This window comes from Bubalus bubalis, chromosome 2 (assembly GCF_019923935.1).
Source record: "Bubalus bubalis isolate 160015118507 breed Murrah chromosome 2, NDDB_SH_1, whole genome shotgun sequence".
NCBI classification, from domain to species: domain Eukaryota; kingdom Metazoa; phylum Chordata; class Mammalia; order Artiodactyla; family Bovidae; genus Bubalus; species Bubalus bubalis.
Genome location: NC_059158.1, coordinates 25,545,522 through 25,573,216, shown reverse-complemented (window position 1 = coordinate 25,573,216; position 27,695 = coordinate 25,545,522). Strand labels below are relative to the sequence as shown.

Genomic DNA, 27,695 nt, shown 5'->3' with positions numbered 1-27,695 from the left:
TTTCTAAATTCCATATACATGCATTATTATACTGTATTGGTGTTTTTCTTACTGACTTCACTCTGTACAATAGGCTTCAGATTCATCCCCCTCATTAGAACTAATTCAAATGTATTCTTTTTAATGGTTGAGTAATATTCCATTGTGTATATGTACCACTGCTTTCTTATCCATTCCTCTGCCGATGGACATCTAGGTTGCTCCCATGTCCTGGCTATTGTAAACAGTGCTGAGGTGAACATTGGGGTACGTGTGTCTCTTTCAATTCTCGTTTCCTTGGTGTATATGCCCAGCAGTAGGATTGCTGGGTCGTATGGCAGTTCTATTTCCAGTTTTTTAAGGAATCTCCACACTATTCTCCATAGTGGCTGTACTAGTTTGCATTCCCACCAACAGTGTAAGAGGGTTCTCTTTTCTCCACACCCTCTCCAGCATTTATTGCTTGTAGACGTTTTGATAGCAGCCATTCTGACTGGCGTGAGATGGTGCCTCATTGTGGTTTTGATTTGCATTTCTCTGATAATGAGTGATGTTGAGCATCTTTTCATGTGTTTGTTATCCATCTCTATGTCTTCTTTGGAGAAATGTCAGTTTAGTTCTTTGGCCCATTTTTTGATTGGCCCATCTATTTTTCTCCAATTGAGCTGCAGGAGCTGCTTATGTATTTTTGAGATTAATTCTTAGTCAGCTGCTTCGTTTGCTATTATTTTCTCCCATTCTGAAGGCTGTCTTTTCACCTTGCTTATAGTTTTCTTCGTTGTGCAAAAGCTTTTAAGTTTAATTAGGTCCCATTTGTTTATTGTTGCTTTTATTTCCATTACTCTGGGAGGTGGGTCATAGAGGATCCTCCTGTGATTTACGTCGAAGAGTGTTTTGTCTATGTTCTCCTCTAGGAGTTGTATAGTTTCTAGTCTTACATTTAGATCTTTAATACATTTTGAGTTTATTTTTGTGTATTGTGTAGAAAGTGTTCTAGTTTCATTCTTTTACAAGTGGTTGACCAGTTTTGCCAGCACCACTTGTTAAAGAGATTGTCTTTTCTCCATTGTATATTCTTGCCTCCTTTGTCAAAGATAAGTTGCCCATGCTGCTGCTGCTGCTAAGTCAATTCAGTCGTGTCCGACCCTGTGAGATCCCATAGATGGCAGCCCACCAGGCTTCCCCATCCCTGGGATTCTCCAGGCAAGAACACTGGAGTGGGTTGCCATTTCCTTCTCCAATGCATAAAAGTGAAAGTGAAATCACTCAGTCGTGCCCGACTCTAGCGGCCCCATGAACTACAGCCTACCAGGCTCCTCCGTCCATGGGATTTTCTAGGCCAAAGTACTGGAGTGGGGTGCATGGATTTATCTCTGGGCTTTCTATTTTGTTCCATTGATCTATATTTCTGTCTTTGTGCCAGTACCATACTGTCTTGATGACTGTGGCTTTGTAGTAGAGCCTGAAGTCTGGTAGGTTGAGTCCTCCAGTTCCATTCTTCTTTCTCAAGATTGCTTTGGTTAATCGAGCTATTTTGTATTTCCATAAAAATTGTGAAATTATTTGTTCTAGTTCTGTGAAAAATACCATTGGTAGCTTGGTAGGGATTGCATTGAATCTACAGATTGCTTTGGGTAGTATACTCATTTTCACTACATTGATTCTTCCGATCCATGAATATGGTATATTTCTCCAACTATTGTGTCATCTTTGATTTCTTTCATCAATGTTTTATAGTTTTCTATATATAGGTCTTTTGTTTTATTTAACAAAAGATTTATTAAATAGATTTATTCCTAAGTATTTTATTCTTTTCATTGCAATGGTGAATGTAATTGTTTCCTTAACTTCTCTTTCTGTTTTCTCATTGTTAGTATATAGGAATGCAAGGGACTTCTGTGAGTTAATTTTATATCCTGCAAATTTACTATATTCAGTGATTAGCTCTAGTAAGTTTCTGGTGGAGTCTTTCGGTTTTCTATGGAGAAGATCATGTCATCTGCAGTGACAGTTTTACTTCTTCTTTTCCAATCTGGATTATTTTATTTCTTTTTCTGCTCTGACTGCTGTGGCCAAAACTTCCAAAACTATGTTGAATAGTAGTGGTGAGAGTGGGCACCCTTGTCCTGTTCCTGACTTTAGGGGAAATGCTTTCAATTCTTCACCATCGAGGATAATGTTTGCTGTGCGTTTGTCATATATAGCTTTTATTATATTGAAGTATGTTCCTTCTACAGCAACCCACTCCAGTACTCTTGCCTGGAAAATCCCATGGGCAGAGGAGCCTGGTAGGCTGCAGTCCATGGGGTCGTGAAGAGTTGGACACAACTGAGTGACTTCACTTTCACTTTTCACTTTCATACACTGGAGATGGAAATGGCAACGAACTCCAGTGTTCTTGCCTGGAGAATCCCAGGGATGGCGGAGCCTGGTGGGCTGCCACCTATGGGGTCGCAGAGAGTCAGACATGACTGAAGCGACTTAGCAGCAGCAGCAGCATGTTCCTTCTATTCCTGCTTTCTGGAGGACTTTTGTCATAAATGGTTGTTGAATTTTGTCAAAGGCTTTCTCTGCATCTATTGAAATAACAATATGGTTTTAATCTTTCAGTTTGTTAATGCAGTGTATTACCTTGATTGATTTGTGGATATTAAAGAATCCTTGCATTCCTGGGATACAGCCCATTTGGTCATAATGTATGATATTTTTAATATGTTGTTGGATTCTGTTTGCTAAATTTTGTTAAGGATTTTTGCATTTATATTCATCAGTGATATTGGCCTATAGTTTTCTTTTTTGGTGGCATCTTTGTCTGGTTTTGGTATTAGGGTGATGGTGGCCTCATAGAATGAGTTTAGAAGTTTACCTTCCTCTGTAATTTTCTGGAAGAGTTTGAGTAGGATAGGTGTTAGCTCTTCTCTAAATTTTTGGTAGAATTCAGCTGTGAAGTCGTCTGGTCCTGCCTTTTGTTTGCTGGAAGATTTCTGATTACAGTTTCGATTTCTGTGCTTGTGATGGGTCTTTTAGGATTTTCTATTTTTTCCTGGTTCAGTTTTGGAAAGTTATACCTTTCTAAGAATTTGTCCATTTCTTCCAAGTTGCCGATTTTATTGGCATATGGTTGCTGATGGTAGTCTCTTATGATCCTTTGTGTTTCTGTGTTGTCTGTTGTGATTTCTCCATTTTAATTTCTAATTTTGTTGACTTAATTCTTCTCCCTTTTTCCTTGATGAGTCTGGCTAATGGTTTTTCTATTTTAATTATCTTCTCAAAGAACCAGCTTGTAGCTTTGTTGATTTGTGCTATGGTTTCTTTTGTTTCTTTTGAATTTATTTCTGCCCTAATTTTTATGATTTCTTTCCTTTATTAACTGGGGGGTTCTTCATTTCTTCCTTTTCTAGTTGCTCTGGGTTTTCATTTCAGTTCAGTTGCTCAGTCGTGCCTGACTCTTTCTGACCCCATGAATCGCAGCATGCCAGGCCTCCCTGTCCATCACCAACTCCCGGAGTTTACTCAAACTCATGTCCATTGAGTCAGTGATGCCATCCAGCCATCTCATCCTCTGTCGTCCCCTTCTCCTCCTGCCCCCAATCCCTCTCAGCATCAGAGTCTTTTCCAATGAGTCAACTCTCTTCGCATGAGGTGGCCAAAGTGTTGGAGTTTCAGCTTTAGCATCAGTCCTTCTATTGAACACCCAGGACTGATCTCATTTAGGATGGACTGATTGGACCTCCTTGCAGTCCAAGGGACTCTCAAGAGTCTTCTCCAACACCACAGGTCAAAAGCATCAATTCTTTAGCACTCAGCTTTCTTCACAGTCCAACTCTCACATCCATACATGACCACTGGAAAAACCATAGCCTTGACTAGATGGACCTTTGTTGGCAAAGTAATGTCTCTGCTTTTCAACATGCTATCTAGGTTGGTCATAACTTTCCTTCCAAGGAGTAAGCATCTTTAAATTTCATGGCTGCAATCACCATCTGCAGTGATTTTGGAGCTGAAAAAAATAAAGTCTGCCATTGTTTCCACTGTTTCCCCATCTATTTCCCATGAAGTGATGGGACCAGATGCCATGATCTTAGTTTCCTGAATGTTGAGCTTTAATCCAAGCTTTAGGTGTAGAGTTAGGTTATTTATTTGACCTTTTTCTTATTTCTTGAGGTAAGCTTGTATTGTTTTGAACCTTCCCCTTATCACTGCTTTTACAGAGTGCCATAGGTTTTGGGTTGTTGTGTTTTCATTTTCATTCATTTCTATGAATATTTTGATTTCTTTTTTGATTTCTTCTGTGATTTGTTGGTTATTTAGAAGCGTGTTGTTTATCCTCCATATGTTGGAATTTTTAATAGTTTTTTTTCCTGTAGTTGATATCTAAACTTACTGCATTGTGTTCAGAAAAGATGCTTGGAATGATTTCAATGTTTTTTTTAATTTACCAAGGCCAGATTTATGGCCCAGGATGTGATCTATCCTGGAGAAGGTTCCATGTGCACTTGAGAAAAAGGTGAAATTCATTGTTTTGGGGTGGAATGTCCTATAGATATCCGTTAGGTCTAACTGGTCTATTGTATCATTTAAAGTTTGTGTTTCCTTGCTAATTTTCTGTTTAGTTGATCTATCCATAGGTTTGAGTGGGGTATTAAAGTCTCCCACTGTTACTGTGTGACTGTTAATTTCCCCTTTCATACTTGTCAGCATTTGCCTTACATATTGCAGTGCTCCTATGTTGGGTGCATATATATTTATAATTGTTATATCTTCTTCTTTGATTGATCCTATGATCATTTTGTAGTCTCCTTCTTTGTCTCTTTTCACAGCCTTTATTTCAAAGTCTATTTTATCTGATATGAATATTGCTACTCCTGCTTTCTTTTGGTCTCAATTTGCGTGAAATATGTTTTTCTAGCCCTTCACTTTCAGTCTGTATGTGTCCCTTGTTTTGAGATGGGTCTTTTGTAGACAGCATATATAGGGGTCTTGTTTTTGTATCCATTCAGCCAAGCTTTGTCTTATGGTCTGGCCATTCAACCCATTTACATTTAAGGTAATTATTGATAACATGATCCCATTGCCATTTACTTTGTTGTTTTAGGTTTGAGTTTATACACACTTTTTGTGTTTCCTGTCTAGAGAAGATCCTTTAGCATTTTTGAAGAGCTGGTTTGGTGGTGCTGAATTCTCTCAGCTTTTGTTAGTCTGTAAAGCTTTTGATTTCTCCTTCATATTTGAATGAGATCCTTGCTGGGTATAGTAATCTGGTTATAGGTTGTTCTGTTTCATCACCTTAAGTATGTCCTGCCATTCCTTCCTGGCCTGAAGCATTTCTATTGAAAGACCAGCTGTTATCCTTTTGGGAATCCCCTTGTGTGTTATTTGTTGTTTTTCCCTTGTTGCTTTTAATATTTGTTCTTTGTGTTTGACCTTTGTTAATTTGATTAATATGTGTCTTGGGGTGTTTCGCCTTGGGTTCATCCTGTTTGGGACTCTCTGGGTTTCTTGGACTTGGGTGGCTATTTCCTTCCCCATTTTAGGGAAGTTTTCAACTATTATCTCCTCAAGTATTTTCTCATGGCCTTTCTTTTAGTCTTCATCTTCTGGGACTCCTATGTTCCGAATGTTGGGGCGTTTGGGTCTCTGAGGTTGTCCTCGTTTCTTTTCATTCTTTTTTTTTTTCTTTCCTCTCTGCTTCATTTATTTCCACCATTCTATCTTCCACCTCACTTATCCTATCTTCTGCCTCAGTTATTCTATCGTTGGTTCCCTCCAGAGTGTTTTTGATATCATTTATTGCATTATTCATTATTGATTGGCTCTTTTTTATTTCTTCTAGGTCCTTGTTAAACCTTTCTTGCATCTTCTCAATCCTTTTCCCCAGGCTATTTATCTGTAACTCCATTTTATTTTCAAGATTTTGGATCGTTTTCACTATCATTATTCAGAAGTCTTTATCAGGTTATATTCCCTATCTCTTCCTCTTTTGTTTGGTTTGGTGGGCATTTATCCTACTCTTTTACCTGCTGTGTATTTCTCTGCCTTTTCATCTTATGTATATTGCTTTGTTTGGGGTGGCCTTTCCGTATCCTGGCAGTTTGTGTTTCCTCTTTATTGTGGAGGTTCCTCCCTGTGGTTGCGGTTGTACGGGTGGCTTGTCAAGGTTTCCTCGTTAGGGAAGCTTGTGTCGGTGTTCTGGTGGATGGGGCTGGATTTCTTCTCTCTGAAGTGCAATGAAGTGTCCAGTAATGAGTTTTGACATGTCTATGGGTTTGGTGTGACGTTGGGCAGCCTAATGTTGAAGCTCAGGGCTATGTTCCTGTGTTGCTGGAGAATTTGCATGGTATGTCTTGCTCTGGAATTTGTTGGCCCTTTGGTGGTCCTTGGTTTCAGTGTAGGTATGGAGGCGTTTGATGAGCTCCTATCAATTAATGTTCCCCGGAGTCAGGAGTTCTCAGGTGTTCTCAGGATTTGGACTTAAGCCTCCTGCCTCTGGTTTTCAGTCTTATTCTTACAGTAGCCTCAAGACTTCTCCATCCATACAGCACTGATGATAAAAACATCTAGGTTAATGGAGAAAGGAGTCTCCACAGTGAAAGACACCGAGAAAGGTTCCCTGAGTTACATGGAGAAGAGAAGAGGAAGGAGGGAGATAGAGGTGACCAGGAGGAGAAGAGGGGGAATCAAAAGGAGAGAGAGCAATCTAGCCACTAATCAAATCCCTATGTGCTCTCCACAGCCTGGAACACCCAGAGAGGTTCACAGAGTTACATAGAGAAGAGAAGAGGTTGGGGGGGGGAGGAGTAGATAGAGGTGACCAGGAGGAGAAGAGAGGGGTCAAAAGGAGAGAGACCGATCTAGCCAGTAATCAGTTTCCTAAGTGTTCTCCACAGTCTGGAATACCCAAAGAGATTCAAAGAGTTGGGCAGAGAAGAGAAGGGGTGGGAGGAGATAGAGATGACCTAGGAGAGAAAAAGGAGAATCAAAAGGGTGAGAGGGCAATCAAGCCAGTAATCACACTCCTAAGTAAAAATGGGTACTGAAGATTGCATTCTTAAAGGTACAAAATTGATAACAAGTACCAAAAAGCAAAGATTAAAAATCTAGAGTAGAGGTTAGACTCTCAAAAATACAATATTAAAAAAAGAGAAACAAAATCACAAAAATTATTTTAAGTGCATATATATGAAATTTGCTTTAAAAGTAGAATCTTTTCTTTTTTGCAAGGTTATAAAAATGGAAATTGAAGGAGTAACAAAGGACTTAAAATTTTTTTAAATGATAATAGTAAAAATATATCTAGGAATTTCTCTGGAGCTGTTGTGGGCAGTGTGGGGTCAGTTCAGTTTCAGATAGTTCTTTGTTCCAGCTTTTACTTCTCAAGGTCTATAGGCCCCTTCCAATGTAGTCGGTGCTAACTACAGGGTTTTAATCTGTTGCACCTGTCACTTCAAAGCAGTTCTCTCTGTTTATTTTGGCTTCATCTGTCTCTTCAGTGTCTAATTTCCATTCTGGCACAAGGGGGCGGTGGTGGACACTTTTTTAAGCTCATTTGTTCAGTCCTGCTCTGGGGAGGGAAAAGTGAATGTGAAGTCGCTCAGTCGTGTCCGACTTTTTGCGACCCCGTGGACTGTAGCCCACCAGGCTCTTCCATCCACGGGATTCTCCAGGCAAGAATACTGGAGTGGGTTGCCATTTCCTTCTCCAGGGGATCTTCCTGACCCAGGGATTGAACCCAAATCTCCCACATTGCAGGCAGATGCTTTAACCTCTGAGCCACCAGGGAAGCAAACACTGCAAACAAATATCACTGGCATGTGTGGGGAATGCTCGCAGTGTGCTCACAGTGTCTTGACCACACTGGGTTTGGCCTGGCTCATGGCGTGTGTGCTTTCCCAGTCTACACTGCTCAGGCTCCAGGTTGCTCTGCAGGGGAACTGTCTAAAGTGGGCCCTGGGTTGTGTGTACTTCCCAGGTCTAATCTGCTCAGGTTCAGGTTCTTGGGTACTCCACAAAGGTGCAGACTTGGTTGGGCCTACATTTTGTGCCCTTTCCAAGTGCAAGCAGCTCAGTGGACCAGGTGCTTGGCAAGCGCACTCTCCCCAGGCAGCTGATCTCTGGCTGCGACCCTCCCAGGGGATGTCAACAGTCCAAGATCCCACGAAGACTTGGTTAGCAACTGGGAGCCTGCTCACAGTTTGGTAGAGAATGCCATCTCTGGAGCCGAGACTGCCCTTTGCCTTCTGGCTCTGGCTGTTGCTGCCTGCCTCTCTGCCTCTGGTGGGGGATGGGCCGGTATGCAGCCGGCTAGCTCTCCTCTGGTATTCCCTCAGTCTTTTGTTCTGTGAGTGGGCCGGCATGCCTTGGGTTGCTGCTGCTGCTGCTGTTAAGTCGCTTCAGTCGTGTCCAACTCTGCGCGACCCCATAGACGGCAGCCCACCAGGCTCCCTTGTCCCTGAGATTCTCCAGGCAAGAACACTGGAGTGGGTTGCCATTTCCTTCTCCAATGCATGAAAGTGAAAAGTGAAAGTGAAGTCGCTCAGTCGTGTCTGACTCTTAGCGACCCCAAGGACTGCAGCCCACCAGGCTCCTCCATCCATGGGATTTTCCAGGCAAGAGTACTGGAGTGGGGTGCCATATGCCTTGGGTTAGAGCTTTTCAAAGGAAAGTTCTCTCTCTCTCTCTCTCTCTCTCTTCTCTCTCTCTCTCTCTGGCTATCCCACAGTTTGGGTTGCTAGCTCATGTTAGCTCCCTCAGATTGCCCTCAGGGCATTCAGGCCTGGTCCCTACCCTAAGGAAGGTAGCCTGCACCTCTCTGTTCAGTCCCCGCTTGCTGGTGATGGATGGGAGCATCTGGGCTTCTTCTCTGCTGGGAGTTGCCATTAGGCACGTAATCTGTGGGGTTTATTTATTAACTCATTTATTTATTTATTTTTCCTCCCAGTTATATTGTCCTCTGTGATTCCAAAACTCCCCACAGACCCACCAGTGAGAGGGTTTCCTGGTGTTTGGAAACTTCTCCTCTTTTAAGACTCCCTCCCGAGACGGGTCTCCATCCCTAACTCTTTTGCCTCACTTTTTATCTTTTATATTTTGTCCTATCTTCTTTTGAAGACAATGGGCTACCTTTCTGGGTGCCTGGTGTCCTCTTCCAGCATTCAGAAGTTGTTTTCTGGAATTTGCTCAGCGTTCAAATGATCTTTCGATGAATTTGTAGGGGAGAAAGTGGTCTCCCAATCCTATTCTTCTGCCATCTCAGGACCGCCCCCTTCCAATTTTAAATTTTCAAAAATACGTATGACTATTAAATGAAATAATTTTAACATTGTGTGGTTCTTAATATGTGTAGAGGTGATGCATGCAAAAAAGGAAAGGTACATATATGGATGTAAGAGTTCTATGTTTTACTTGAAATGGTAGAATATTGATTCTGAGTAGAATGTGAAAACTTAGGTATACACTTTTTTAAATTTCTAGAACACTCATATATGAAATAGAATATAAAGAGACATGGCCAAAGGCTAATAATCAAATTTAAATGAAATGCTAAAATGTACTGGAATAACTTATTTAAAAGTAAAAATGGGGAAACAGAAGAAAACAAGGAACAAACATAAACCAAATATAAAGTAGTAAACCTAAGTCCAGCCATATAAATAGCTATATTAAATCAAAATGAACTAAATATGACAATTAAAATTAAAATTATATTTTTAACACACTGTTAAAAGTTCACATAAAAATATTATCAGTTAAATAAAAAATATGGATAGTAAACAAAGTATAAAAAGATATGCAGTATAAACACTAAAATAAAGCTTTTTTATACTAATATAAAAAAGAATTCAAAGTAGAATATTTTGAGTAGAAGTGGACATTAATTAATGAGGAAACAGTAAATTCATCAAAATACCATAATCTAAACTCACAACAAATATACACTTTACAACAAAAACCATCAAATACATGAAGCAAAAACTTCATAGAATAATGCTTGAATACACCAATATTCCTCTTTCAGTAGACAGGAAACAATAGGATTTATTGATAGAAGATCTAAATAAGACCCTCAACTTGATATTTATGAAGCACTCTACACATAACTGTAGAACACACTTTTTTTCTCAATTTTTCATAGAATGTACACCTAAAACAAAATCCAGGTGACAACACATGCTGTAACAAATCTGTAATAATAGAAGTTATGCTCTATGACCATAAATAAATTTAATTATAAATCAATAACAGAAAGATAAATGGATTACCCTCCCCCACAGTATTTGCATTTTTTTTATTTTATTTTATTTTTTAACTTTACAATATTGTATTGGTTTTGCCATATATCAACATGAATCTGCCAAAAGTATGCACGTGTTCCCCATCCTGAATCCTCCTCCCTCCTCCCCTCCCTGTACCATCCCTCTGGGTCGTCCCAGTGCACCAGCCACAAGCATCCAGTATCGTGCATCGAACCTGGACTGGCGACTCGTTTCATACATGATAGTATACATGTTTCAATGACATTCTCCCAAATCATCCCACCCTCTCCCTCTCCCACAGAGTCCAAAAGACTGTTCTATACATCAGTGTTTCTTTTGATGTCTCGTATACTGGGTTATTGTTACCATCTTTCTAAATTCCATATATATGCTTTAGTATACTGTATTGGTGTTTTTCTTTCTGGCTTACTTCATTCTGTATAATAGGCTCCAGTTTCATCCACCTCATTAGAACGGACTCAAATGTATTCTTTTTAATGGCTGAGTAATACTCCATTGTGTATATGTACCACTGCTTTCTTATCCATTCATCTGCTGATGGACATCTAGGTTGCTTCCATGTCCTGACGATTATAAACAGTGCTGTGATGAACATTGGGGTACACGTGTCTCTTTCCCTTCTGGTTTCCTCAGTGTGTATGCCCAGCAGCGGGATTGCTGGATCATAAGGCAGTTCTATTTCCAGTTTTTTAAGGAATCTTCACACTGTTCTCCATAGTGGCTATACTAGTTTGCATTCCCACCAACAGTGTAAGAGGGTTCCCTTTTCTCCACACCCTCTCCAGCATTTATTGCTTGTAGACTTTTGGATCGCATCCATTCTGACTGGTGTGAAATGGTACCTCATTGTAGTTTTGATTTGCATTTCTCTGATAATGAGTGATGTTGAGCATCTTTTCATGTGTTTGTTAGCCATCTGTATGTCTTCTTTGGAGAAATGTCTATTTAGTTCTTTGGCCCATTTTTTGATTGGCCCATCTATTTTTCTCCAATTTAGCTGCAGGAGTTGCTTATATATCTTTGAGATTAATTCTTTGTCAGTTGCTTCATTTGCTATAATTTTCTCCCATTCTGAAGGCTGTCTTTGCACCTTGCTTATAGTTTCCTTTGTTGTGCAAAAGCTTTTAATTTTAATTAGGCCGCATTTGTTTATTTTTGCTTTTATTTCCAATATTCTGGGAGGTGGGTCATAGAGGATCCTGCTGTGATTTATGTCAGAGAGTGTTTTGCCTATGTTCTCCTCTAGGAGTTGTATACTTTCTGGTCTTACGTTTAGATCTTTAATCCATTTGAGTTTATTTTTGTGTATTGTGCTAGAAAGTGTTCTAGTTTCATTCTTTTACAAGTGGTTGACCAGTTTTCGCAGCACCAATTGTTAAAGAGATTGTCTTTTCTCCATTGTATATTCTTGCCTCCTTTGTCAAAGACAAGTTGTCCATCAGATCATATCAGATCAGTTGCTCAGTCGTGTCCAACTCTTTGCGATCCCATGAATCGCAGAACGCCAGGCCTCCCTGTCCATCACCAACTCCAGGAGTTCACTGAGACTCACGTCCATCGAGTCAGTGATGCCATCCAGCCATCTCATCCTCTGTTGTCCCCTTCTCCTCTTGCCCCCAATCCCTCCCAGCATCAGAGTCTTTTCCAATGAGTCAACTCTTCGCATGAGGTGGCCAAAGTACTGGAGTTTCAGCTTTAGCATCATTCCTTCCAGAGAAATCCCAGGGCTGATCTCCTTCAGAATGCACTGGTTGGATCTCCTTGCAGTCCAAGGGACTCTCAAGAGTCTTCTCCAACATCACAATTCAAAAGCATCAATTCTTCAGCGCTCAGCCTTCTTCACAGTCCAACGCTCACATCCATACATGACCACAGGAAAAACCATAGCCTTGACTAGATGGACCTTTGTTGGCAAAGAAATGTCTCTGCTTTTGAATATGCTATCTAGGTTGGTCATAACTTTCCTTCCAAGGAGTAAGCGTCTTTTAATTTCATGGCTGCAGTCACCATTTGTAGTGATTTTGGAGCCCAGAAAAATAAAGTCTGACACTGTTTCCACTGTTTCCCCATCTATTTCCCATGAAGTGGTGGGACCGGATGCCATGATCTTCATTTTCTGAATGTTGAGCTTTAAGCCAACTTTTTCACTCTCCACTTTCACTTGTCCATAGGTGCATGGATTTATCTCTGGGCTTTCTGTTTTGTTCCCTTGATCTATATTTCTGTCTCTGTGTCAGCACCATACTGTCTTGATGACTGTGGCTTTGTAGTAGAGCCTGAAGTCAGGCAGGTTGATTCCTCCAGTTCCATTCTTCTTTCTCAAGATTGCTTTGGTTATTCTAGGTATTTTGTATTTCCATACAAATTGTGAAATTATTTTTTATAGTTCTGTGAAAAATACCATTGGTGGCTTGATAGGGATTTCATTGAATCTATAGATTGCTTTGAGTAGTATACTCATTTTCACTATATTGATTCTTCCAATCCATGAACATGGTATATTTCTCCATCTATTAGTGTCCTCTTTGATTTCTTTCACCACTGTTTTATAGTTTTCTATATATAGGTCTTTTGTTTTTTATGTAGATATATTCCTAAGTATTTTATACTTTTCATTGCATTGGTGAATGTAATTCTTTCCTTAATTTCTCTTTCTCATTATTTTCTCATTATTATTGTATAGTAATGCAAGGGATTTCTGTGAGTTAATTTTATATCCTGCAAATTTATTATATTCATTGATTAGCTCTAGTAATTTTCTGGTGGAGTCTTTAAGGTTTTCTATGTAGAGGATCATGTCATCTGCAAACAGTGAAAGTTTTACTTCTTTTCCAATTTGGATTCCTTTTATTTCTTTTCCTGCTGTGATTGCTGTGGCCAAAACTTCCAAAACTATGTTGAATAGTAGTGGTGAAAGTGGGCGCCCTTGTCTTGTTCCTGACTTTAGGGGAAATGCTTTCAATTTTCCACCATTGAGGATAATGTTTGCTGTGGGTTTGTCATATATAGCTTTTATTATGTTGAGGTATGTTCCTTCTATTCCTGCTTTCTGGAGAGTTTTTATCATAAATAGATGTTGAATTTTGTCAAAGGCTTTCTCTGCATCTATTGAGATAATCATATGGCTTTTATTTTTCAATTTGTTAATGTGGTGTATTACACTGATTGATTTGTGGATATTGAAGAATCCTTGTATCCCTGGGATAAAGCCCACTTGGTCATGATTTATGATCTTTTTAATGTGTTGTTGGATTCTGATTGCTAGAATTTTGTCAAGGATTTTTGCATCTATGTTCATCAGTGATATTGGCCTGTAGTTTTCTTTTTTTGTGGCACCTTTGTCAGGTTTTGGTATTAGCGTGATGGTGGCCTCATAGAAGGAGTTTGGAAGTTTACCTTCCTCTGAAATTTTCTGGAAGTGTTTGAGTAGGCTAGGTATCAGCTCTTCTCTAAATTTTTGGTAGAATTCAGCTGTGAAGCTGTCTGGACCTGGGCTTTTGTTTGCTGAAAGATTTCCGATTACAGTTTCAATTTCCGTGCTTGTGATGGGTCTATTAAGATTTTCTATTTCTTCCTGGTTCAGCTTGGAAAGTTGTACTTTTCTAAGAATTTGTCTGTTTCTTCCAAGTTGTCCATTTTATTGGCATATAATTGCTAATAGTAGTCTCTTATAATCCTTTGTATTTCCCTGTTGTCTGTTGTGATCTCTCCATTTTTGTTTCTAATATTATTGATTTGATTTTTCTCTCTTTGTTTTTTGATGAGTCTGGCTAATGGTTTGTCAATTTTATTTATCCTTTCAAAGAAAAAGCTTTTGGCTTTGTTGATTTTTGCTATGGTCTCTTTTGTTTCTTTTGCATTTATTTCTGCCCTAATTTTTAAGATTTCTTTCCTTCTACTAACCCTGGGGTTCTTCATTTCTTCCTTTTCTAGTTGCTTTAGATGTAGAGTTAGGTTATTTGTTTGACTTTTTTCTTGTTTCTTGAGATATGCCTGTATTGCTATGAGCCTTCCCCTTAGCACTGCTTTTACACTGTCCCACAGGTTTTGGGTTGTTGTGTTTTCATTTTCAATCGTTTCTATGCATATTTTGATTTCTTTTTTGATTTCTTCTCTGATTTGTTGGTTATTCAGCAGCGTGTTGTTCAGCCTCCATATGTTGGAATTTTTAATAGTTTTTCTCCTGTAATTGAGATCTAATCTTACTGCATTGTGGTCAGAAAAGATGCTTGGAATGATTTCAAAAATTCAAAATTCACATTTTTTGAATTTACCAAGAGTAGATTTATGGCCCAGGATGTGATCTATCCTGGAGAATTTTCCGTGTGCACTGGAGAAAAAGGTGAAATTCATTGTTTTGGGCTGAAATGTCCTATAGATATCAATTAGGTCTAACTGGTCTATTGTATCATTTAAAGTTTGTGTTCCTTGTTAATTTCTGTTTAGTTGATCTATCCATAGTTGTGAGTGGGGTATTGAAGTCTCCCACTGTTATCATGTTATTGTTAATTTCCCCTTTCATACTTGTTAGCATTTGTCTTACATATTGAGGTGCTCCTATGTTGGGTGCATATATATTTATAATTGTTATATCTTCTTCTTTGATTGATCCTTTGATCATTATGTAGTGTCCTTCTTTGTCTCTTTTCACAGCCTTTGTTTTAAAGTATTTTATCTGATATGAGTATTGCTACTCCTGCTTTCTGTTGGTGTCTATTTGCGTGGGATATCTTTTTCCAGCCCTTCACTCTCAGTCTGTATGTGTCCCTTGTTTTGAGGTGGGTCTCTTGTAGATAGCATATATAGGGGGTCTTGTTTTGTACCCATTTAGCCAGTCTTTGTCTTTTGGTTTGGTCATTCAACCCATTTACATTTAAGGTAATTATCGATAAGCATGACCCCATTGCCATTTACTTTGTTGTTTTGGGTTTGAGTTTATACACACTTTTTGTGTTTCCTGTTTAGACAAGATCCTTTAGCATTTTTGAAGAGCTGGTTTAGTAGTGCTGAATTCTCTCAGTTTTTTGCTAGTCTGTAAAGCTTTTGATTTCTCCTTCGTATTTGAATGAGATCCTTGCTGAGTATAGTAATCTGGGCTGTAGGTTATTTTCTTTCATCGCTTTAAGTATGTCCTGCCATTCCCTCCTGGCTTGAAGAGTTTCTATTGAAAGATCAGCTGTTATCCTTATGGGAATCCCCTTGTGTGTTATTTGTTGTTTTTCCCTTGCTGCTTTTAATATTTGTTCTTTGTATTTGATCTTTGTTAATTTGATTAGCATGTGTCTTGGGGTGTTTCGCCTTGGGTTTATTCAATTTGGGATTCTACGGGTTTATTGGACTTCGGTGATTATTTCCTTCCCCATTTTAGGGAAGTTTTCAACTATTATCTCCTCAAGTATTTTCTCATGGTCTTTCTTTTTGTCTTCTTCTTCTGGAACTCCTATGATTCGAAAGTTGGGTTCCAGAGGTCTCTGAGCTTGTCCTCATTTCTTTTAATTCGTTTTTCTTTTTAACTCTCTGATTCATTTATTTCTACCATTCTATCTTCTACCTCACTAATCCTATCTTCTGCCTCCATTATTCTACTGTTGGTTCCCTCCAGAGTGTTTTTGATATCATTTACTGCATTATTCATTATTGATTGACTCTTTTTTATTTCTTCTAGGTCCTTGTTAAACCTTTCTTGCATCTTCTCAATCCTTGTCTCCAGGCTATTTTTCTGTGATTCCACTTTGTTTTCAAGATTTTGGATCATTTCCACTATCATTATTTGGAATTCTTTATCAGGTAGAATCCCTATCTCTTCATCTTTTTTTTGGTTTGGTGGGCATTTATCCTGTTCCTTTACCTGATGGGTATTCCTCTGTCTCCTCACCTTGTTTATATTGCTGTGTTTGGGGTGGCCTTTCTGTATTCTGGCAGTTTGTGGAGTTCTCTTCATTGTGGAGTTTCCTCACTGTGAGTGGGGTTGTATGGGTGGCTTTTCAAGGTTTCCTGGTTAAGGAAGCTTGTGTTGATGTTCTGGTGGGTGGAGCTGGATTTCTTCTCTCTGGAGTGCAATGAAGTGTCCAGTAATGAGTTATGAGATATCAATGGGTTTGGAGTGATTTTGGGCAACCTGTATATAGAAGCTCAAGGCTATGTTGCTGTGTTGCTAGAGAATTTGCATGGTATGTCTTGCTCTGGAACTTGTTGGTCCTTGGGTGGTCCTTGGTGTCAGTGTAGGTATGGAGGTGTTTGATGAGCTCCTGTCAATTAATGTTCCCTGGAGTCAGGAATTCTCTGGTGTTCTCAGGATTTGGACTTAAGCTTCCTGCTTCTGGTTTTCAGTCTTATTTTTACAGTAGCTTCAAGTCTTCTCCATCTATACAGCACCATTGATTAAACATCTAGGTTAAAGATGAAAAGTTTCTCCACAGTGAGGGACACCCAGAGAGGTTCACAGAGTTACATGGAGAAGAGAAGAGGGAGGAGGGAGATAGAGGTGACCAGGATGAGATGAGGTGGAATCAAAAGAGGAGAGAGCAAGCTAGCCAGTAATCACTTCCTTATGTGCACTCCACAGTCTGAACCGCTCAGATATGATCATGGAGTTATACAGAGAAGAGAAGACGGAGGAAGGAGACAGAGGTGGCCAGAAGCAGAAAAGGGAGAATCAAAAGGAGAGACAGATCCAGCCAGTAATCAGTTCCCTAAGTGTTCTCCACTGTCCAGAACACACAGAGATTCACAGAGTTGGGTAGAGAGGAGAAGGAGGAGGGAGGAGAGAGAGGCGACCTGGTGGAGAAAAAGGAAAGTCCAAACAGGGAGAGAGCATTCAAGCCAGTAATCTCGCTCCCAAGTAAAAATGGGTACTGAAGATTGGGTTCTTAAAGGTACAAAATTGATAACAAATACCAAAAAGCAAAGATTAAAAATCTAGAGTAGAGGTTGGACTTTCAAAAATACAATATTAAAGAAAAAAAGTCACAAAAATTATTAAATATATATATATATGAAGTTTGCTTTTAAAAAAATAAATTATTACTTTTTTGGAAAAGTAATAGTAGGTTACAAAAATTAAAATTAAAGGAGTAACAGGGGACTTAAAAATTAAAAAAAAAATTTAAGTTACAGAATGATAGTAAAAATATATCTAGGACTTTCTCTGGTGTTGTTGTGGACAGTGTGGGGTCAGTTCATTTTCAGATAGTTCCTTGGTCCGGCTTATATTTCTCAAGATCTATAGGCCCCTTCCTATGTTGTCAGTACTAACTACAGGGTTTTAATCTATTGCACCTGTCACTTCCAAGGAGGTTCCCTCCGTTTTAGCTTCTTCTGTTTGCTGGTCTCTTCAGTGTCTAATTTCCGTCTTGACACAAGGGGGCGGTGGTGGACACTTTTTTAGGCTCACTTGTTCAGTCGTGCTTGGGGAGGGACACTGCAAACAAATAACACTGGCGTGTGCTCACAGTGTCTTGGCCACACTGGGTTTGCCCCTGGTTATGGCGAGTGTTCTTTCCCTGTCTACACTGCTTAGGCTCTAGGCTGCTCTGCCAGGATCTGTCTGAGGCCGGCCCTGGGTTGTATGCACCTCCCAGGTCTAAGCCGCTCAGGTTCAGGCACTCGGGTAGTCCTCAGAGGCGCAGACTCCGTTGGACCTGCGTTTTGTGCTCTTCCCAGGTCCGAGCAGCTCAGGTGACCAGGTGTTTGGTGAACACGGTCTCTGCAACTTATCGCCTCCCCTGTCCCTGCAGCTCAGTTTTCTGAGTGTACATCTGGTACACCTTCTTAGGCGGATGTTGACCGTCCAGAATCCCAAGAAGTCTTGGTTAGCAAGGAAGCCTGCTTGCAGTTTCATAGATAATGCCTCTCTGGGGCCGTGATTGCCCCTTTCCAGCTCTGGCTGCCCTCACCTGCCTGTGAATGGAGGAGGATGGGCCAGTCTGTAGCTGGCTAGCTCTGCTCAGTCCTTTGTTCTCTGAGCGGGCCTGGCAGTGTCTTAGGTTAGGGCTTTTCACGTGGTAGCTATCCCACAGTCTGGTTTGCTATCCCAAGTTAGTTCCCTCAGATTGCCCTCGGGGCATTCAGGCCCTGTCCTTACTCTAAGCAATGCAGCCCGCGCCTCCCTGCTCAGCCCCCACTTGCTAGTGGCGGATGCAAAAGTCTGCGCTGCTTCTCCACTGTGGGAGTTACCGTTGGGCATGTAAACTGTGGGTTTTAATTATTCATTTATTTTTCCTCCCGGTTATGTTGCCCTCTCTGGTTCCAAGGCTTGCCACAGACTCAGCAGTGAGAGTGTTTCCTAGTGTTTGAAAGTTCTCTCTTTTTTAAGACTCACTTCCCAGGACAGAGCTCTGTCCCTACTCTTTTGTCTCTCTTTTTATCTTTTATATTTTTTCCTACCTCCTTTCAAAGACAATGGGCTGTTTTTCTGGGTGCCTGATGTCCTCTGCCGGCATTCAGAAGTTGTTTTGTGGAATTTACTCAGTGTTCAAATGCTTTTTGATGAATTTGTTGGGGGGAAAGTGGTCTCCCCATCCTATTCCTCCACCATCTTAGTAAATTATATTCTTGTATTCAAAATTAAGAACATATCAATGAATTATCTAATACTACAGATTAAGAAAGTTTTGAAATGAACAAAATAAACCCAAAGCAATTCTGAAAAGATAAATAATAAATATAATATGAGAAACCAATGATATTAAAAGCAGAAAAACAATAGAGAAAATTAATAAAACAAAGTTTGTTCTTTGAAAAAATAATGCAATTGATCAATCAGACTGGCAAATATTAAAAAAAAATGAGAAGACAAATTACCAAGTTTCTGTTTTTATATGGAAAATGGCAAAAAATTCAAAGTACTGAGGAAAGGGAACAAATAATGTCAAAGGAAAAGTTAAGCAGAAATGATACAGTAAGAGAGAATAAGAAAGAAGTATAAGACAGTTGAGGCTATTTGGGGATTTAGAAAGTCATAGTACTTACTAATCCATCCGTGGTGGAATATAAGGCTATGTTATTGTAACACAGTGGACATTAATGTTACTGAAAACAGAAAAATCAGTGGTTGTTAATTTCTTCTTCTTAACCCTCAACTTGCTACCTTTACCCTTGTGCAAGCAGATTTTAAGATTTTAATCTGTTTGTTTCCTACATCATTAATATGGTACTTTCCATTTTATTTTTCAGATCAATTTTTGCAGACACCTGGTAACGTTTATTCTTCAAGCACTCTGCTACTTTGCCTGTTAGAGATTTTTTCCCTTGTTTTCACTCCCTCATTTTGTTTCTTTTGCCTTTTACTTTCTCTTACTCCTACTTAGTTTCCCACATGTCATACTACATTTCTGCTTTCAGGTCTACTCCATGTTCTGTTTCATTCTTTCCCCTTCTTCCTTTCTCTTCCCTTCCTTCATTCTCTTTCCTTTTGCTTATTATCTTCACTTTGTGCTTCAGAAGTATTCTGTATCTTCATGATAAGTTTGTTGAAAAACAGATTAAAGGATCCACTGCCACGATCATCAGGGTCATTTTCTGGATAAAAGCTCTAAATTTTTCTCCTTTACAATCTGTTTAATTCTAAGTTGATATGTCCCTATCTGGGCACATTATATTCTTTCAACTATCCTGAGAGAGGAGTGCATATTTCCTCTCTAAAGTTTATTCATTTTCCCATAATCATTCCCAAGAAAATATCTATAAAAGCCATCAGAGAAGGCCATTTTCAATTAGCTCCCTGACTCTGGGTTTGAATAAAATACCATCTATATATTTTTCAGAAAACATGACACTGACCACAACCTATGATTATTCTGATTGAATAATCAACTAAATAAATTAATATTTCTCTTTGTTTTTCAGATGCAGTAGTAGTAGAAAATGGTAAGTTCCATTAGCCATTTTACACTGTGCACATAGTCTTTGGATCTTTTGTCCATGTTGCCTTGTTCCTTGTTGTTTTACTGTCTTTGAAACAACATGTTCCTTGTATGCTATATGACTTCAATTTACATCATTGTGCCTTATATTTTCTCACTCCAACTGAAGTCAACAAAGTTGTTTCCATTTGCACTTAAACACTATTGCATTTAAATTATTCATGCTACAAGTTGTTCTCTGTTAAAAAATAGACATACATGAACCATGTTTGATAATGAATTCCATTAATTATACACTACTGAATTTCTGGAATTTTTAAGTAGAGGAAATATGCATTTTGTCTAAAATGTGCTCAGAGAATTTGCTTTTTAAACCACTATACAAATTAAGTAAAGTTTATTTTACCTCTTATTGCAGATGTTTAGAATTAATCACCCTCTATTAGAAGGAATATTAGGTAATAAATAATCTTTTGTTCTCAGTGAGTAACATCAGTAAAAGGTAAAAAACTGAGGAAATGCAAAAAAGTACTAATTGACAAATTATGGGGGAATGAACTCTCACTTTTCATCTCTATTTTTTTGAAGACAAGAGTTCAGAGCAACAATACTGATTATTAAGCTGATGAAAAAAATTTTTGAGTGAAGGTTTCCCTGTAGAAAGAAAATGGCCTTGGGAAATTTGAACAAACTATAATTCAATTTGAACAAACTATAATTCAATAATTTCATTGTATTATGCTAAGAACACTTATGTGAGATATAATAAAAGTTTATGTGTACAATGCAATGTTGTTTATTATAGATACAATGTTGTACAGAAAATCTCTAGAATTTATTTCTCTTGCTTAACTGAAACGTCATGCCTATTCATTAATAATTTCCTATTTGACCATCAGCATGGCCCTTGACAATCCTCACTTCACATTTTTATTCTATGAATTTGACTGTTGTAGATACTAGATTTAGGTGGAATCATGCAGTATTTGTCTTTTTGTGGCTGGTTTATTGGCTTATAAATTTCTTTTCTTGAGGTTTTTGTATTAGATTTCTTTTCTTCCATAATTTTGGCATTAGGGTGATGCTGGCCTCATAAAATGAGTTTGAAAGTTTCCTCTCCCATTCTTTTTTGCAAGAATTTGAGAAAGTTTGGCATTAATTTTTCTTGAATATTTCATAGTAAAAATACAAAGAAACTAGAGAATTTTGAAAGGATCAAGAGAAGAGAGAAACCCATATACAAGAATTCCCTCATAATGCTATCAATGGATTTCTCAGAAGAAACTTTGTAGGTCAGAAGAGACTTGGATAATATACTCAAACTACTGAAAGAAAAATAACTGCCCAACAAGTATATTATATCTGGCAAAACTAAACTCCAACAATGAAAAAGAAAGAAAAAATTTGCGGACCAAAAAGCTGACTCATAACCACTAAACCTGCTTTACAAGAAATGTTATATGAAATTTTTCATGTAGAAATGAAAGGATATTAATTAGTAACATAACATTTGAAAATATGAAACTCACTGGTGAAGTTATGCAGTCAAATTCAGAATACTGTAGTACTGCAGTGGTACATAAATCACTTTTACATAAATGGTACATAAATCACTTTACATAAATGGTACATAAATCACTTTTAACTCTAGTTTTTAAAAAGTTAAAAGACAAACTGTTTAAAACAAATAAAGAAACAAACAGATAGCTAGTAGGAAACTGCTATAACACAGGGAGCTCAGCTCGGTGCTCTGTGATGAACTAGAGGGGTAGGATAGGGACTAGGAGGAAGGCTCAAGAGGGAGAGGATATGTGTATACTTATAGCTGATTCACTTTGTTGTACAGCAGAAACCAACACAATATTGTGATGCAATTAGCCTCCAATTAAAAATGAATTAAAAAATAATAATTTGTTAATAGATACTCAACACAAAAACAGGTAAATTATGACATCAATAACATAAAATAGAAGAATAAATGGAAATTTTCTTTCAAACTTATATAAAAATCAACTCAAAATGGATTAAAGACTTGAATTTCAGTCTTAAAACTATTAGAAGAAAACCTAGAGAAAAGTCTCTTTGACATTAGTCTGGGCATATTTTTTATATGACTCCAACAGCACAGGCAATAAAAAATTTTTGAAAACAGACCAATGGGATTTCATCAAAAGCTTCTGCACAGCAAGGGAAATGACCAACAAAGTAAAGAGCAACCTAGAGAATGGAAGAAAATATTCGCAAACCATGTATCTGAAAGAGTTAATATCCAAACTATATAAGGAATTCAATAGCAAAAACCAAATAGCTCACAATGGCAAAACCCAAAAAACCATTTTACTGAAAACAGCAAAAACCAAATAAGTCAATTAAAAATGGACAAAAAATTTGAATAAACATTTCTCCAAAAAGACATACAAATGGCCAATAGGTTTGTAAAACAAACAAAAATGTTCCAAATCACTACTCATCAGTTCAGTTCAGTTCAGTCGTTCAGTCATGTCCAACTCTTTGCAACCCCATGGACAGCAGCACGCCAGGCCTCCTTGTCCATCACCAACTCCCAGAGTTTACTCAAACTCATGTCCATTGAGTCAGTGACGCCATCCAACCATCTCATCCTCTGTCATCCCCTTCTCCTCCCACCTTCAATCTTTCCCAGCATCAGGGTCTTTTCCAATGAGTCAGTTCTTCATATCAGATTCCCAAAGTATTGGAGTTTCAGCTGCAAAGTCAGTCCTTCCAACACTAGTCCTTCCTGGCCCAGTTATTTTCAATTTCCAACCATAGTTAGGAATCCTCTTTCATTTTTATTTTTACTCATTTGATTGTTAATTTGCCAAATCGCTCTTCCTTTTGGATCCTATTTTTTTTTCACTCAAATGTCATTGATAATAAATCACTAAAGTCTAAAGTTATGTCCTGAGATAATTACACAGTTCTTTTTAATATTCTAGCACAAAAATTATTTATAATTCTATATCTCTACATATCACATGATAGTGTTCTTCAAATTGTAGTGATATTTTCAGTAGAATGGGTTATAGAGATGTACCTCTTTAATTACAGAAAGAACATGATTTGAAAATGTCGCAGAAACAATCATTAGGAGAGGTAGCACTTTAGTTGCAGCTTTATAATGTTCAGAAAACCTGTCTTATATTGTGTGTTTAAATATTTTCTCTCAAAGAGGAGTAGAAACAGTAAAAAGCATGGTTGTTGAGAAACAGAATATCTCTCAGAAAACCTACTCCTTTCTCCTAGATTCAGCACTCATGTGATTGGGTTAAGTTTCATTCATGCATGAATTAAACAGAAACTCACATACAACAAGGTAGCAAATTAATTGGTGGCAATAACGGTTGTAAAAAGAGGCACTCAGAAACCTGACAGTATATGATCTACGCCAACAGTGCTTCGATATTCCTTTAAACAGTGTTTGTGGCAACTTTATACACTGTAGCTACTGCAATGATATGAATTGACTAATACATCTAAAAACATCCAATGACCATACTAAAGCTAATGAACAAGACAATAGGAGCCGAAATATTGCCAAAGGGATCAAGAGTAATTTTACAAATTAACCACCAGAAGTGGTTAAACATCCTAAAACATTTGTCAATTAACTACATTAACTCCATTTCTCCTTTCTTCACTTACTGTAGCATATCTTTGAACAATACTGACCTCTGAGTCAATTTCTCTGTGTGTGTGTGTGTGTGTGTGTGTGTGTGTTCATCTGAAACCGGATATGGTTAATTTTAAATATGAATTTTCCAAAAAATTTTCATTCTCTTTGTAGTTTTTCCCTATGTCATTTACACTTATTTTCCCTTTTTTTTTTTTTTAGAAGTACTTCGGAATAAACTAGGTAAATTTTCTGATGTCTCATTAGTCTTGATCCCCTTTAAAATGACTGATGCAACATTTAACATTGCCTGACTTCTCATCTGTATTCCTTGTATTGGCATGCCTTTCTCCTGCATGTCTATTAGTTCCAACCCTAATATTTTGGTGTGGGAATTCTCCCATTTTCAATCTGTCCATTTCTGTTTCCATACCTTCTCTAGTTTTCCATTCCTTCTCTTTTCACTTCATACCATGCATTCCCTATAAAGACTGGCTTCTGTCTTGCAGGGACTTGCAAGTTTCATTAAGAAGTTGGTAAGATGAAAGTCATGAAGTTGATAGGTAGATGTTTTCTATTCTATATATGTTTTCTAGAAAACATTCAATTATGTAAGTTAATAGGAATGGAAAGAATTTAGTTAGAGCCATGACACTCAATTCTTGGCTTTCTGCAGTAGATGATAAAACCAGAGACTACAGGCTTTCACAACTGATTTTGAAAGTCCTTCAGTTGACAACTAAACTAAATATATTGCAGTTGTGTTAAGTGTAAAGATTTAGAAACCATCTGCCTTTCAAAAATATTGTACCCCGACTTATTACAGCCATTCACTTTATCAATGTTTGTGATATCTTCCTGAAAGACTTTTTCAGGACTTACACATTTACCCTAAATATACAAATGATGTTTTCACTTAATGATATCCTGCTTAATCTTATATATTTAGAAAGATTTGTAAAATTAGAAAATCAATATCACTACACTACAACGAAGATAACATTCACTCTAAGATAATTTTATTAAGTATATTTTTGATCAAAATTTTTAACTACTTATATCCTTAAAACTATGCATAAAAGAAATATGTACCAGATCAAATCCTAGTTAGTTTCTGTCAACACCTTAGCCATTCTTCTTATTTAGTCAATTATGGAATTCATTTCTTTTTCTCACTTTTCTAAGATATAAATGGAATTCCTTGCCAATTTCCCATTTTTGTATTGTTTTGTTTTGTTTTGTTTTCTGATTACATTCATCCTACCATTTTCGGTGAACTGGAAATTTTCTGTGAACCAGAAATTTCCAGCTTATTTTCATTTTCTGTGTTGTTTTTCCTTGACACTTATTTGAGTTTCTTCCATTTTACTTTTCAGGGGAACTTCAGAATGAAATTGGTAACTGTTATTCTTACATCCTTTTGGTGATGTAATTTCTAGAAACACACTTTCTTTGTTTCCCTTCCTTCCTCTGATATAATCTTCAGATAATGATCATAATTTCATCATAAGCTTATTGACATGAAAGGGATTAGGCTAGAAGAATGTGGTTTTCTCCATTAATAATAAATTTTCTTTAAAATGTGGTTTTCCCCATTTAATAGAAAGTTTTCCTTAACTTGGGTTCTCCAAGTTGTCCTCTGAGATGAAAGGCCCATTGTTTTGTACATGATATTGTCCCAGTTCTTAGAAGGGTTCAGTCTCCAAATCTAGTGAGTGAGGGAAGTTCATCCAGAAGGACCTCGTCTACTGATAACAAATGTAATCTTAAGACTTGCTAGTGAACTTTTCTGTGAACCAAAAATTTTCAGCATATTTTCATTTTCTGTGTTGTTTTTCCTTGACACTTATTTGAGTTTCTTCTGTTTACTTTTCAGGGAAACTTCAGAATGAAATTGGTAACTGTTATTTTTACATCCTTTTAATGATATAATTTCTAGAAACATACTTTCTTTGCTTCCCTCCCTTCCTTTGATATAATCTTCAGATGATTATCATAATTTTGTCATAAGCTTGTTGACATGAAAGGGATTAGGCTAGAAGAATGTGGTTTTATCCATTTAATAGAACGTTTTCCTTAACTTGGGTTCTCCAAGTTGTCTTCTGAGATGCAAGGCCCATTGTTTTGTACATGATATTGTCCCAGTTCTTAGAAGGCTGAACTCAGGCTCCAAACCTGGTGAATGAGAGAAGTTCATCCAGAAGGACTTTGTCTATTGATAACAAATGTAATCTTAAGACTTGCTAGTGAACTTCTCTTGACCGTATTCTCAAGACACCAAGGTATATAAATGTTTTTCTTGATTTTGCCTTGTTATTTTTGTTTCCTATCATAGCTATTATTCTTCTTTCATATTTGCTTTGATTAATTCAATTATTCAACAAATTGTTCATCCTTCAGCATCTTTTGTATTGCATTTTGACTCAGAGAAACTTCATTGATAACATATTCCTAAATTCTAAAATGATTTTATAAGATATTCCAATACAATTTTAGTAACCTATTATAAGAATTATTTATATCCTCATCACTCTACATGTCAAACTGTATTCTTCATACTCTAGTAAATGTTTCATATGGAATGAACTTTAGAGATTTCTGTCATTATTTTTGAATGAGCAATACCTGATCAGTATGCAAACACAAACATTGGCAGATGTGTGGCTTTAATTGCCTCTTCCTTATGATGTTAAGAAATCCTGTCTCATATATGTGTGTTTCTATATTGTCCCTCAGATAAGAGGAAGACTCAATACAAACATGGTGAGTAATGCTTAGCTCTCAGAAAACTCCATTCTTGTGTCTATCTTGAGTCTTGCCCCTAGTGCAGTAGGATAGGATGGGAAAACAAAATAAAAATGTCTGTAGTCAGCAAAGAAGAATTTCTAACATTATCTTCTAAATTTCTGTAATTTCAGTGAATTGTATTTGAAGGGTAAATGATGAGTAATTCAGCATATTTTTTCTCCTTTCCTCCTTTCTTCCTTCTCGTCTTTATTTAATCTTCCTCACCCTCCTCCAATATCCTTCTGATCTTTTGTTGCTTCTTTATTTCTACCTTTTCTACACCTGACCACTTTTATTTTCATGTTTGAAAAAACAGAGTATGAAGATAATACAGGATAGAAAGAGAAAGCCCAAGGGATTCAAAACAAGAAAGGGAATAAAGACAACAGAAAAAGAAAACAATAGTAAGAGAAATCGGGTAAGGAAAAAAAAGGTAAAGGGTTTCCTATTTTGTTCTTTTGCAGCCTGGAGGAATGTACCATTATACCCTGGTGAGTTACACAGACCCTGCTGAAGAAAATCCTATGATCAAAAATATTTTAAATGAACATCTACTGTGTGTAAAACATATACTAAAAATCAAAGAAACTCCAAAGCATACATAACATGAATTCCATAGATTACTCATATGATAAGAGATAATAATGTGTGTGAAATGCTAAATTTTAGCAGACTTTTTAATTGTCTTACATTCTATATAAAGTGGTTTTCACTGGCTAAAATCTGAGGAAACTAATGTGATCAACAAGCTATTTTGTCAGAAACACCATGTTCCCTATTTTCTCTCAAACATTGTAAATAGAGTCTAGATATTTATCCTGCAGGAATGTCAACTTAGAGGGCATAGGGATGGGTCAAGTCTCAAGTCAGACATAATTTAGAAGAATGTTTTAAAAAACAGTTTAACTTATAAAAAAGTATTCTTTGATTGCTATTATTCTTGAATTAATCCTAGGGAGTTTATACTCATAGTATTTTTGGCAGACAGGCAGCTTTTTTTTTCAGATAGTAGGTTCTCATGTTCACTTGTTCCTTGTAGATTGGAGGAAAGAAGAATTCAAAGCTGGTGAGTATGTGATGATCCACAAGGGATCTCTTTCTTTGTGGGACAGTCTGGAGGAATGTTGGGTGCAAGTGAGCTGATCTACCCAGGGTCAAAGG

The 27,695-nt window shown here is 37.6% G+C and overlaps 1 protein-coding gene across 3 annotated transcripts in view; it reads left to right on the top strand.

Moving 5' to 3' along the window:
• LOC102416049 (butyrophilin subfamily 1 member A1-like) overlaps positions 1–27,695 on the top strand; it is a 73,228-nt gene that overhangs the window by 43,819 nt on the left and 1,714 nt on the right. For 2 of the 3 annotated variants that reach the window (XM_025268143.2, XM_025268136.2), the window contains 8 exons: positions 19,428–19,448; positions 20,100–20,120; positions 23,970–23,990; positions 25,124–25,144; positions 25,624–25,644; positions 26,484–26,510; positions 26,999–27,025; positions 27,574–27,600. In XM_025268143.2, coding sequence (XP_025123928.2) covers positions 19,428–19,448; positions 20,100–20,120; positions 23,970–23,990; positions 25,124–25,144; positions 25,624–25,644; positions 26,484–26,510; positions 26,999–27,025; positions 27,574–27,600 — 186 coding nt within the window. The remainder of the gene's footprint in view (positions 1–19,427; positions 19,449–20,099; positions 20,121–23,969; positions 23,991–25,123; positions 25,145–25,623; positions 25,645–26,483; positions 26,511–26,998; positions 27,026–27,573; positions 27,601–27,695) is intronic. The other variant, XM_025268151.2, reaches the window with a different exon arrangement.